The sequence below is a fragment of the Camponotus vicinus genome, unplaced genomic scaffold (assembly GCF_025532165.1).
Source record: "Camponotus vicinus isolate PSW18456_S1 unplaced genomic scaffold, iyCamVici1.0 SCAF_2, whole genome shotgun sequence".
Classification (NCBI taxonomy): Eukaryota; Metazoa; Arthropoda; class Insecta; order Hymenoptera; family Formicidae; genus Camponotus; species Camponotus vicinus.
In genome coordinates, this window is record NW_028141956.1 from 25,683,656 (window position 1) to 25,696,220 (window position 12,565).

A 12,565-nucleotide genomic window follows, 5' to 3' on the forward strand; every position below is an offset into this window, starting at 1 on the left:
TGTGTTGGCAAATTTAGACATTCACCATAAAGGCATAATTACCTTGTAAAAAGCGATCCATTGCATCTGATGGTGATTTTCTTCCCGCCTGGAAATATACTTGGCGAGAGTGGCGTCATTCACGACGACGGTCTGAAAGGAAACGTTTATGGGTAATTATAATGTCGCTCAGTGCTCGCATTTGTGCGATCGTAAATTACATTTATCACAAACACCGAGTTCTCCAGCTTTTGTATCGATATTCGTTTCGCGACGACAAAAAAGCCCTCGTCTCACAATGGAAACCTTTCGGCAATAATGTACCAAGCGACACGAAGTATGCGTGTGTGTACGAGACGTACGAGTGTGCATACACTCGAGAGACTGAACATAATGCACCGTTGAATCTAGACCAGCAGCGCACACAACAAGCAACCAAGAGCGATTGAGCATTAACTACTTTCTTGCCCATAAGAAAGTGCGTTCAATGCCGTTTAAAGATCCAATTGTCCGTCGAACTCACCTGGACATTACTAAGAGGTAAGAGAGAATCGATCGGTCCATGCATTGTTGCGGCATTTCGAAGCACGAGAGTCTGGGCCACGTTGATTCTGCCCTGTAATAGAAGCAAGAATTGCGTATGATTTCATGACGATAAAGTCTTTATTCGTGCGATCACTTGATATTGTTCTTACCTGCAGCAAAACCAACATTTTGTCCATGAACTCCAGACTCTCCTTAGAATCGCTGAGTATGAAGATGGTGAAGCCATCTTTCGTGCGATCGGAGCTGAAAATAAAAGATACATATCAAATATTAAATTATGAAAAAAAAAACACAACTCTGGATAATTAATGATTTAATTTTACATAATCTGTTCGAGCATAAAATAGTCGAAATTTATTATATTAGTTTTTTGCGTTACGAGGCAATTTATATTGTTAAAAAATATTTCCAAGAAATATAAAGTAACAGACTCTCATTTGTCGAAGCATCAGCAACATTCAGAGTTAACTTCGCGTGATGTTATCATTTTTAAAAATAGCCGTCTCGCATTAGCCGAGTAGCCTGTTGCTTTCGAGTGCTTATTGAAACCGTATCCCGCTGCATCGGATCTTATTTACAAACGTCGAATTTCCTAAGCAAATATTATCGCTTCCGTCCAAGAATTCTGAACGCACACGTGAGTCATCGCGTGTCACATTAATATACACGTAAAGTAAAACGTGTGTGCGGCTACGATTTCTCCTTCATATCGTCATGACGCGTGTCGTTCGTCGCTTTTGTAAATCGACGTACACGTGCAAGGCCCGTCAGACCAGGCCTCGTAATGTACGTAAATTGTATCGTTTCTCACGACACTCGCAATTCAAGAGAGTTGACGGGTTAAGATTAAGAACAAAGCGCTCGAATCGCGTATTCTTACAGTCATATATTGGATATCCAATTAAATTGCGAATAAAAATTATGTTATATCAGATTTAAAAAATAGATAATATTAATTTTAAAAATCTGCCTAATCATTAACGCTAAATACAACACGATTAAAATATAATTGTATAATCTTTCAATCACATAACAAAATGTTTTATCGCGCTATAAATGTGAGTATATTTATATTATTAAACAAATATCTTATAGGGTGAAAAAAAAAACTGCTGCGATAAAATTTGATCGTGTAAACGAACCAATACCCTGTAGTTATAATAAGATCGTGTCCCCGGTAGCTGAAAAGGTGCGTAAGCGCAATTTCAGCCGGCTAACGTAACCCAATTGTATCGGATATCGCAAACGGCATTAAGTTATGACACGTGGGTGGCTGGCATTAAACATACGGCGTTTCTCACGCGGCTCCCATGGCACCCACATCCCCCTCATGCTCTCGCCTATACAGTAATCATGCTCCTGCACGGCACAGTGGTGCAGTGTCCAATCACAATGGCGAGCTTTGTATGCGCCATGTGGCGGCGAGATCTATCCTAAATTGTCATCAGCGCGACAGGCTACGCGCATATATTTCTCTGCCTTCGTGCTCTATATTTTCTCCCTCTGTTTACGACTAGTCGACGACTAGTTTCTTCCGATTTCTCCGTCGCGGTATAATTGATATGCTAAATTTCTCGAGCGAAGGGACGCCTATGTAAATGCTTCGTGACAACCTTCTCAAATTGCACGTGCAACCGAACGTCGCTACTCCCCGTAAAACTCGATAGCGCAAATCATAGAGTTGACCGTGAGCGAATGTATGCGAATTTTGCTGGGGAGGTAGTGAATAAGATAAAATCAAATCGCTGTCTTAACTTCCTGTCGTTAAACGTCCTGGTGCATAGTCACGGTAGAGGTAACCTTCGAACCCAGGAAGATTATGTTTCTGGATTTCAATGCCGTGAGATATTCGTAATAACCATTTTAAATGATGTTATCATTGGCGGAGAAAGGGTTATCAAAAGATTAAATATTTTATCTTCACACACAATTGATCTTTAATAGTATTTGAATATTTTTTTTTTTATTTTCCATATCACACATATTTTTAAAATAATTTTTAATTAATGTCTAAACTTGAAGTTTAATGAAAATAATATTTAGCTAAAAGAATAGTCCAATAATGTTCCTCAACCAGTCATCATCGATGCATATTCGACACTGCATGTAATCTGCTAGACACAGCTGAATTATTCTCTATTTTATCGCACGATGATCGATAAGAAGACGCGATCGCACCCTACCTCGTCGGAATCATCGCGCAATCTATTATATTATCGAACCGGCCGTTTTCATGTAACCGTAATGACACGTACCCGCGAAACTCAACGACGCGGAACAGTTAGATCACAGCAGCCTCCTCGCAACTTGCGATCGTGTTGATAAGTAAATCACTTTGATTCCGCCGAGTTAACATGACGCCCACACGTCTCGGGTTCATCAGCGCGCGATGTAACCGTCCGGTTGACGTATGATAAATATAGGTGTTAGCGAGCATGTGCGCGATCACGTCCCCCCTCGTCCCCCTTTACGATGCAATTCGCCGGCAACGGAACGAGATCGATAAGACGAGGCCCAGGGGTTGCCGTGTCGACACTGATCGCCCGTTAGCGTGAGTAACAGTTAGCGCTTCGCCTAAATTACACGTCCCACACGTCGAGAGAGCTAATGAAAGGGCGCCGCACGATAGGTTTTGTCGCTCGCCGGAGATCCCGTTGCGATGTCGAGCGGGCGCTTCCTCTAGTAATGACATTGGTAACGGAGACTGGATGCTAAAACTCTCTCGTCTCCCTTTTTCAACCAGCGGAAGTCAATGTCACCGAAGAGCGCATAGAACGGATCGTAGACGACTTTAATTATAATCGCTTGTGCAATCTAATACAAGATTGTCGAGAGAGTTGGCAACATTTATCAATCAATCGCTAATTTCTACTTTCTAGTTAACGATTTGATGGTTCAATACCTCGTGCTTGACGTAGGCAATATGTTATCAAGTATTTAAGCCATTTGGTTTTTTGTTGAATAAAATATTAAAATTAAATATTAAATCTTTCGAAACTATTTTTTTCAAAAAAAAAAAAAAAATTTACGACAATCATATAAAACGTACAAAATATTGCATCGACTCTCAGAGTGAATTTGAACATTAAACGCGTGCAGGCGTGGATTTATCTGACACTGTCGGCGGTCACTGCCCACTCTCGGAAGAATCTCTCATGTGTGCATTAGCAACCATTGTCAACCTAGACCCCGGTAGAACCGGCGCATTCGGTATCGCGCGAGTATGTCGCATGTACACATCGCTGCGGAGTCTAAAATCACGACCGCGTCCTGGGTGGGCGAAAGGTTGTCGAATGGAGGCTGCGTCACGACCGACTGTCGGCTCGCAATTGACACTGACAATGAGACGTGTTCTGGTGTGACGACAATTTCGCGACCCCGGAACCGCGCGAATACCATTTTTGCGCTAGCAAAAAGACGTCGATCGCCATCGTCATCGCCGTTCAACTCTGCTTATCACTTCTGCGACGATCATGTTGGGTTAAATTTCTTTTTCCTCGCGAACCGAGAGAAAATACCTGCGGCGAATCATACCCGGAAACATCTTCCGGCAAATGAACGTGAATTATATTACGGTCTCGTATGGAAGCGTCTAACTGTTATGGCTTTGAGCATCCACGTTTTTTCCGTCGCGGATTCGATCGAGCCAAAGTTCCATTCTGATGCTTAGTCACGAGCCATAAAGTTTAGATAAATATAGAAGACAGCGTTAGTAATGTCGTCGGCCATGATATGCTTCGGTAATGATAATGGAGTGCGTGGTTAGAGCTATTAGTCACTCAACTTGAAAATACCTTATATTTTTGATAAATACTCTAAATAAATATATAATCTATAAATAATATAATCTATCTTTGAAAAATATTTCATTATGTTATATACGTGAATTTAAAAATCCGAAAAGAAATTAGAGAATAATAAAAATTATTGAAATATTCGTACATATAAATTAATAAATATTTTTCGTCTTTTTAAAAACTGTTATTTTTTATCAATTCATATTCAGTAACATACACTAATTAGAATAAATTATACAGAAATAAATAAATCTAAAATAAATCTAAAATAAATTATACTAAAATAAATCATATAAAAAAAAAATCGATACGTGTGAAGGATAATACATATATCATATAGTGTTTAAGAAATATGTAAGAATTCATAAAAAAATCATTAAACTGAATCTTACTGGAATATCAAAATATTCGACTGGCCGATTGGCCGACGATTGTAATACGTGATTAATCGCAGCGATTGATTCTCGAAAGATCGAGAGATCGAGAATTTCGTATTGTTCAAAGAATGAGATGAGCTTGTAGAAAGTCGACAAGACGTTGAGATCGACATAAGTGGAGCATAAGTCGTTCGCGAAACGTCGGTAGGTCGTGTGAACTGACACTAAAACCGGGCAAACCTATATTCGTAATAATATTTTAATTACGTAAATAGTGTTTTAACGATATTAAACATTATATCCCGATTATTAAACATTACATGCCGTTAATCGCTTCGCAAACGAGAGTCGATTGCGCAAAAATCGCGTGGCTTTTCCCGCCGAGAGCGAGAAAATGAAGCGAGTTGCAATTATATATCTCGTTATGAAAAATCTAAACCTTCATGTTCACAATAAAACATACATGTAGACATGATTATATGTTATATACTATGTGAATAAATTTAAACGAATAAAAGACCAATGGAATATAATTTCTGTAAAAATATGCGGAGTAAAATTTTCTTATTTTCCTCTTTCTTATTTAAAATTATTATTAAATGCGTTTCTGCTTAAATTTTATATTATATTATTATACATAGGATGTCATAAAACCAATAGATTAATCAATAGATGTGTTAATTCATAAAAATTCCGTCAAGCGTTCATCCATCAAATGTTAATTATAATTAATATGAATAAAAATGGCAAAGTAACACAAATCGATTGGCGAAATCACGACGGTTCGCATCGAGACGCGCCTAAATTAAGGAAATAAAAGTCCCGAGAGACATAAATATGATGTTGAAAAAAGAATAAGGGCAGAAAATACCTTACTACATCGAGGAAGACAGGCCGGACAAATAAAAAGGAAGCAATTAAAGAAAGATAAAAAAGTGACACGAAAAACGAGAGAGGTACAGGTAGTAGATACAATCTCGGAAGTAGGTCAGTAAACTGCAGTTACGAATCTTCCTCCCGGAGGGAAAAGCGAGCGCGATAACAAGGAGGGACGTTTCGTCGAAGTCGTTACCGTTATCATCGGCTTGAAATAGAGGGTAGTTCGTGGGAGGGAAGGAGGACAGAAAGAGTCGACGATCCCGGCCTCTCGAGACGGAGGGTGAGAAAGAGAGAGAGAGAGAGAGAGAGAGAGAGAGAGAGAGAAGGAGGGCAGGATAAGAGGATTGATGCGCGCCCATAACTCATGCGGAAATGCGGTCAGGTGCACAACTGGATCAACGAGAGATTCCTCGCGATCCTATCGTTCTGCGATTTGCCGCTCGTGACTTTCCGTCCTGCGTGATATACACGATACATACGCGACGGATTGCTAGCCACCGAGATGTTTCTTGACCTACCGTTTGCTCGCGCGATCGTCCATTAATTATCAGTCGCAATGTATCTGTAATCGGGTGAATGCGGACATGCTACTAGACTTATCGATTTTTGCAAATCATATAAGTTTCAATTCTTGAGAGAAAAGGACAAAAAATTGTCTAAACACTTTTTTTACCATGAATAATTAGGATTGTATAAGTATATCCGATGAATAAAGTGTCGCTAATAAAACATGGATTCCTTTAAGCTACATGTATTTTTACGCGAGTGTCCATCAATTAATTTCTCACCCTCCTCCTTAATATAACGATCAAAGCTCCGATGTTCAACGCTGGACAAACCGGTGATGCGAGTTAACGGTGAAAGACGACTCGAGGTCAATTTCGCCTGGCGATGCATTTGCGAATTACTTTTGGTGATTCGACCTTTCACCGCGACCAATCAAGTTATTACGCGTAACGCAAACCGCGGGAGTCTCGCTTGACGCTTAATATATTTCTCCCGTGTGAGATATAAGCTTTCAAGGCGGCCACTGCAAAAGCGACTGCCGTGAAACGTGACTTGTTATTTCACACTATGACAATCTTGAATTAAGAAAGTTGCACGGATCCGTTACACGTGTATCCTCTTAAGATTGTAGATCCGTCGTTATCTCGTCGAATATATTATCAATTTATTGCTTTTAATTAAATGATTTCATTTTGTTTTTTCCGACATTATTAGACAACAATTTAAAATTTATTTAGCAATAAAAATATATATTTATTATATCAATAATTTTAATCGCATTTTATACTAATTCCGAAATTATTAATATTTTTTTAACAAGAATCTATAAAAAAGTATTAAAAATATTTTAAAAAAGAATATATAAAACTTACAAAAAAATACGTTCTGTGCAAAGAGTAAAGGTCAGTCTATGTAAGTAAACGCATAAATATAAATGCAACCTCAGAAAGTTTAATTAAAACGGAAACGACTAGCCGATAAGCCGCCTATCTCACATCTGTCGGCAAATTTCAATCAATAAATATCGATAAATATCAGACATGTACGATGAATGCACTCAATGCACGATAACGCGGCGTGTATCGCGCTTTCGCCATTTCACTCTCCGCAAAAATTAAGGGCGATCAAAGCACAATTTTTTATCCATTCCACACAGACTCGTTTTCATCTTAAGGAGGCGAAAATTGACAATCGATAGTTAAGTATCATCAAGTGTGTATCATCAAGTGTCAATATACTGCTAAAAAATATTGCCAATATTTGTTTATGTCAAAATGTCGCTAACTTATATTCACGAGTATTTAAATATTATTCGAAAATTACGAATCGCGTACATGTGTGCCTAATTGGAGTGCATGTGCGTCCCAGATTCGTAACAAGCATCTATCTACCCATTTATTACGCGCGATTTGTCCATCGATTAAACGCTCTTCCGCGTGATTGCATGATGGGATGAAAGAGTGCCGCCTGTTTTTACGCCTCGTCGACACATTACACGGTACGATAACGCACCAACATAAGTATGTACACGTAAACTTGCGTTCAACTGCCTCGTATGTGGAAATTCCGGGGTCAATTTCACGCGAGAGGAGGTTCCCAGACGTTTCGTCGTTTTGTTCGCGATAAATCTGCATCGTCGGACTTATCCACGTGTAATCTGCCACCGATAGACCAGCGAGGCGCTATGTCAACGTCGCGCTTTCCCACCGTGGTCGCGCGAAAAAACGCTAATGAATCTCTCGCGCGGCGCGTACAACCGGCGCGTACAACGCTGATTTATAACGATCATGTTCCGCTTAGAGAGTCATTATGACACCGGCTTTCGTCGCGGATTCCACGCCGAGAGATATAGTCCACGTGCGTATTCGAGCCCGCCTTTCTTCCGGCAACGAAAGATATCGACGCGTAACAATGCGTATTGTGGCCAGCGCGAGATGATAACTCGGCTGCGATAAATTACAAGTATCGCCCCGGCTCGCTTACACCGATCCTGGGAACGCGAGAGATAAATCGCTTTCGCGAGTTTCGGTATCGCCAGCGCGTTTCTTACATTTTATCGACACGGAAAATCGTCGGTCAGCCCGAATGCATCTCGTTAATGCGATCTTTTCGTCGTAAATTCGTATTAATTCCCGCGTAGCGCGATCGACCAAAGAGCAAGCGATATTTTTCCAGGGTTCCCCTCAATTATTCCCGCGGAGATACATCGGAAAGATCCGGGAAGCCCGCGGGGACGGCCTATCAGCTGCGTGAGTTAAACTTCGCACCGAGGAGATACCGATGAAAGGCATATACATGTATAAACGCGGCTCGGCATCGATGAAATCGCGGAAATTTTCCGCCTTTTTCCCATGAACGCCGACGCGGTATCGACGGGGAAGAGTCGCCGACGCGGAAACGACGCTCTGCCTCGCGTCCAAGATGCTGAAAGATAGATCTCGACGGTATTTCTTCTCGTCGAGAAGCACCCCGGGCGTGATAGCGCGCGCTTTTCTCGCTTTCGTCCTTTCTCGTTCTTCCCGCTTTCTTTCTTGCCGTTCGTTTGAGCACGAGATTTCCTTCCTTGCGCGGAAAATCGTAAAGCCGCGGGATGATTGATACCGATGCGAGATTGCGACTATGTTTTATCGTTCGTGTGTTTTACGAGCTAGAAAGTGCGAATGCGCGCGATCAAGAGTGTCGCAAAAATCGCGAATGACGTCGATCAAAAAGCACCTCTGAGAAGTAAAAATCGAGAAAATAATTTTTGCAAGAGACACGTGGCAAAATCCTTTCGTTTCAATTCACTTTCAAGCCACATTATGACTTTTACGTCGAATAAACTCAAGTAAATCAACGTGACATTAAATTCGAAGAAGATGGATGTCGCGAACAAGCACGTAATATTTCATTCGCTCTCTCCTTATCAATCAATTAAATTTAATTTTCGATATTTTAGTTAATTAATGACTCGAATAATTCATTGATAACTATCTTATCGAGTATTAGGTCGCAACATGCATACGTTTTCCGTAATCGAATGGACGTCGATTTGTTTCGAATCGGTTCTCACGGTATCTAATCGGTGTTGCACCGATGTTAGAAAGTGCTATATCGGTGGGCACGTCGTAAACGCGTTAATTGAATAGCTTACAAATGAGAGGAAGCTTCGTTAGAGAGCTTGTAGGACGAGATACGACCAAGGCCAGGAAGAACGGTGAGCCGCGATTTTGCTCCGCATCGGCGATTATAGTGGGCGTGTCCGCGATTTCATGACGGCGGAAAATTATAATTATTACCGACACCGGCGTCGATCACGTTTATTTAGCGGAAAGCTCGCGCGCTCCTTCCTCTCTCGCCGGCTCGGGATTAATAAATTGCCAATTCGGAGTCGGATGATTTCAGTGATTATCGGCTACAACGGCCTCGTTGAGGAGCACAGGATGCCGTTCGTAATAAATGGGTGTCTCGCGCCGGCACGCCGCGGCCGTAAAGTGTGAATTCTTCTCCGCGGATTAAAAACGCCCTTCGCAAAAATGATCGCGGGCCGCCGCTAATCGAATTCATAAATTATAGCCACGGTCCAAGGAGCGCGCACGCGCGCGACTCATCTCCCGCGATATGATCCAGCTGATTTATCGATATCCCGCGACTCCGTAGGCTGATTTCGATGTTGGCCGACGTTGATGCATTATGCAAACGTTATATGACGGGCGAGATACGTACCTGGGTAGACGAGCGAGGTAGAGCAGAAAAGACGATGTCTCTCTAACGGAGAGGTCTTCCCTTGTGGATACGTTGTCCTCGAATTCGATAACCGGTCTCCCGACGACGTCTATGTATCCTGCAACAGACAGATAGAACAGTCTTGGTCAATGTCTTGTTTAAAGTTCAACGTAGGAAATTTATCAAATATATCGACTTGTATTTGTAAGGAAATTTTACAACAGTTTGCGTGCACGAGTATAATAATGAAACTGCATCAAAGTCCAATTTGTCTCTCTAAAGAGACGTAAAAATTGTTAACGCTCTGGAAGTTGATTTGTTCGCACGTACGGCATTATTTTAATTTGCGTTCCAAGTAGATACGTGCGATTGTGCAACATGAATTATTTCAATGGGGCAGTAAATGTTGGCAAGCTCGGTTGATTATAGATCATGATTCGATTCACGATGAGCGATTGCCGATTGCAATCTTCCTGCCCGGTATAAATTATTAAATGACATCCTTTTAGAAGTTGTATCTACCTCGGGAGTAGGTCATCTCTCTCTGAATAAGGTCTTTTAGCTACGGGGTAAAATATGTATCAGCAGTGACATTATAAACAATTCCGTGATCGTAATAGATAACGCTGAGTAACAGTTCGTTTTCATCCGTGTTACCGCGGTCGTGATGCCGGGGTCGTAACCCCGGCTATATACTACTGATCATTAAATACAGCCGACGCCTTTTAGCATTGCTTCAAGCTGATCTATGTTTGAGAACCTAATAATGCTCAAAAGACGCCATAGGTAAAAGTCGTGAAAGTTAATTACTAATTGATCTCATACTCTTATTGTCTAGATAAACATTAGATAAAAAGGCATTTGTAGAAATCGATAGGAAAAAAAAAGAAATAGATATCTAACTGTGGGAGAACATCTTATTAAATTCAGAATACAGAATATTCCAAGATCGATAAAATTAAAAACTACATGTAAATTTAAAAATAAGATTTCTCTTATTGTTATAAATTTATTTATAAATTTAGAAAGTAAACAAATATTTTATCAGAATTACATTTAATACCATCTTTATCCCTAATAGCCTAATTTTTCATATTAAAAAATATTTCCAGACTAGACACAAGATCTTGTTTCTTTATATTAACAGATAGTGCGATCAATTGTATATAAATTACATTGTGAACTCAAAATCGAGATATATTAATACGCGAATCTATTAGTCTCCTACTGGATAGAGATGTGCAGAATTTTACGAGACATACAGATATGAACGCATCTCGTCAGTTCATAAATACATACATAATACCTTGAAGCTCTTCCGAAGGTACTTGCCTAAGGCGTGAATGATAATTCGCGGCGACATTATTTAGTTGCTTACAATAATATCCAACGGCAAGCAAACATCATATTAAAGTTATTGAAGCTTTTAAAAACGCAAATTTTACATTTCTTTATTTTTCTGATAATGTTAGGAGAAAATTGCAATTAATTTCACGCATAAAATTCTCTCTCCTCCTGTCTCTCCTCAATTTGCAGATATCAGTTAACTTTTCATACAAATAACAGTAATACTATATATAGAATGCGTTCTAATTTTCTACGAGTTTCACCATTACTATCATTATTTATCGCTCAATCATTTTGATCTATGACATATAATCCTACAATTATAAATAATTTTTGAGATGATAAATTAATCGAGTAACAATATGATTTGTCAATACACTAAAAGTTTAATTTTAATGTATGTCGAATATCTTAATATGTGTCAAAGAGGTATAACAATATATTTATTTATATAAATTTATAATTTCTAATTTAAATTTCTAATTTAAATTTATAATTTATAATTTAAATTTATAATTTATAGTTTAATAATTTTTATAATTTATATTGTAACACGCGCGTTATATAATATCATAAAATCTTACACATGCATCATATAATTCATCAAAACAATATTTGCGTTATAGTTATATCAGAAGAAACATTACGCGAAAAATTAAAATATGATTATAATAATCTTGCAACGAAAAAATCGCATTTCTTCTGCATGCAACAATAAATTCATTTTTTTCATAACTTAATTATTATGATAGTATTCATTTTTATTATTTTCTGGCTAAAGTGTCAATCGTTCTATGCAAACACGTGAAATGAAATTTCTCGAATCAGCGCATCGCCTCCACGATCAGCTGTGATCGTAGATAGATGGCTGGGCGTTTCTTCCGTAGGTTTCTCTCTTTTCACGCACGACGAGCGACCGATCGCGCACTCGTTGCGTTAATCGAACTGCACGCATCGCGACCGCTTATTGCCGCAAGTACGTGGCGGTTGTACCAGGTATACCGTAACCGCACGGTTGGCACGCAGCTTTTTTAACGATCGCGCTCGACGCTCGCTCGAATTACCATAACCGATCGATTACCGGCACAGCATTGCAAGGGGTTTCACGTGGAATGAAGACGTTAATCCCAACTGTGCCTGTGCTCGCTGGAGAATATTGTATCGTCTCCGCCATGTGATGAATATATTCAGTAGTACTGTTATACATATATGATGACATTATTCGAGATAGAATTCAATGGGCGAGCATCAAATTGTAATCGACATTAACTATATAATAGAATATATATATCTCGATTACGATTTGATGTTCCCCCATTCAAACTATGTAGTTTATATCTGTTAAAATTAAATTTAAATTAAATAAACAAGGACTTTCTTTTATATATTTTGCGCTTAGAGTTTTAAAATTAAAATTAAAATTGTATG

General features: G+C 39.4%; 1 protein-coding gene across 6 annotated transcripts in view; it reads right to left on the reverse strand.

The window, feature by feature from the left end:
- LOC145966959 (puratrophin-1) overlaps positions 1–12,565 on the reverse strand; it is a 285,937-nt gene that overhangs the window by 84,053 nt on the left and 189,319 nt on the right. For all 6 annotated transcript variants that reach the window (XM_083091423.1, XM_083091421.1, XM_083091422.1 and 3 more), the window contains 4 exons: positions 9,791–9,908; positions 675–768; positions 503–595; positions 43–132 (listed from right to left, as the gene is read on the reverse strand). In XM_083091423.1, coding sequence (XP_082947549.1) covers positions 43–132; positions 503–595; positions 675–768; positions 9,791–9,908 — 395 coding nt within the window. The remainder of the gene's footprint in view (positions 1–42; positions 133–502; positions 596–674; positions 769–9,790; positions 9,909–12,565) is intronic.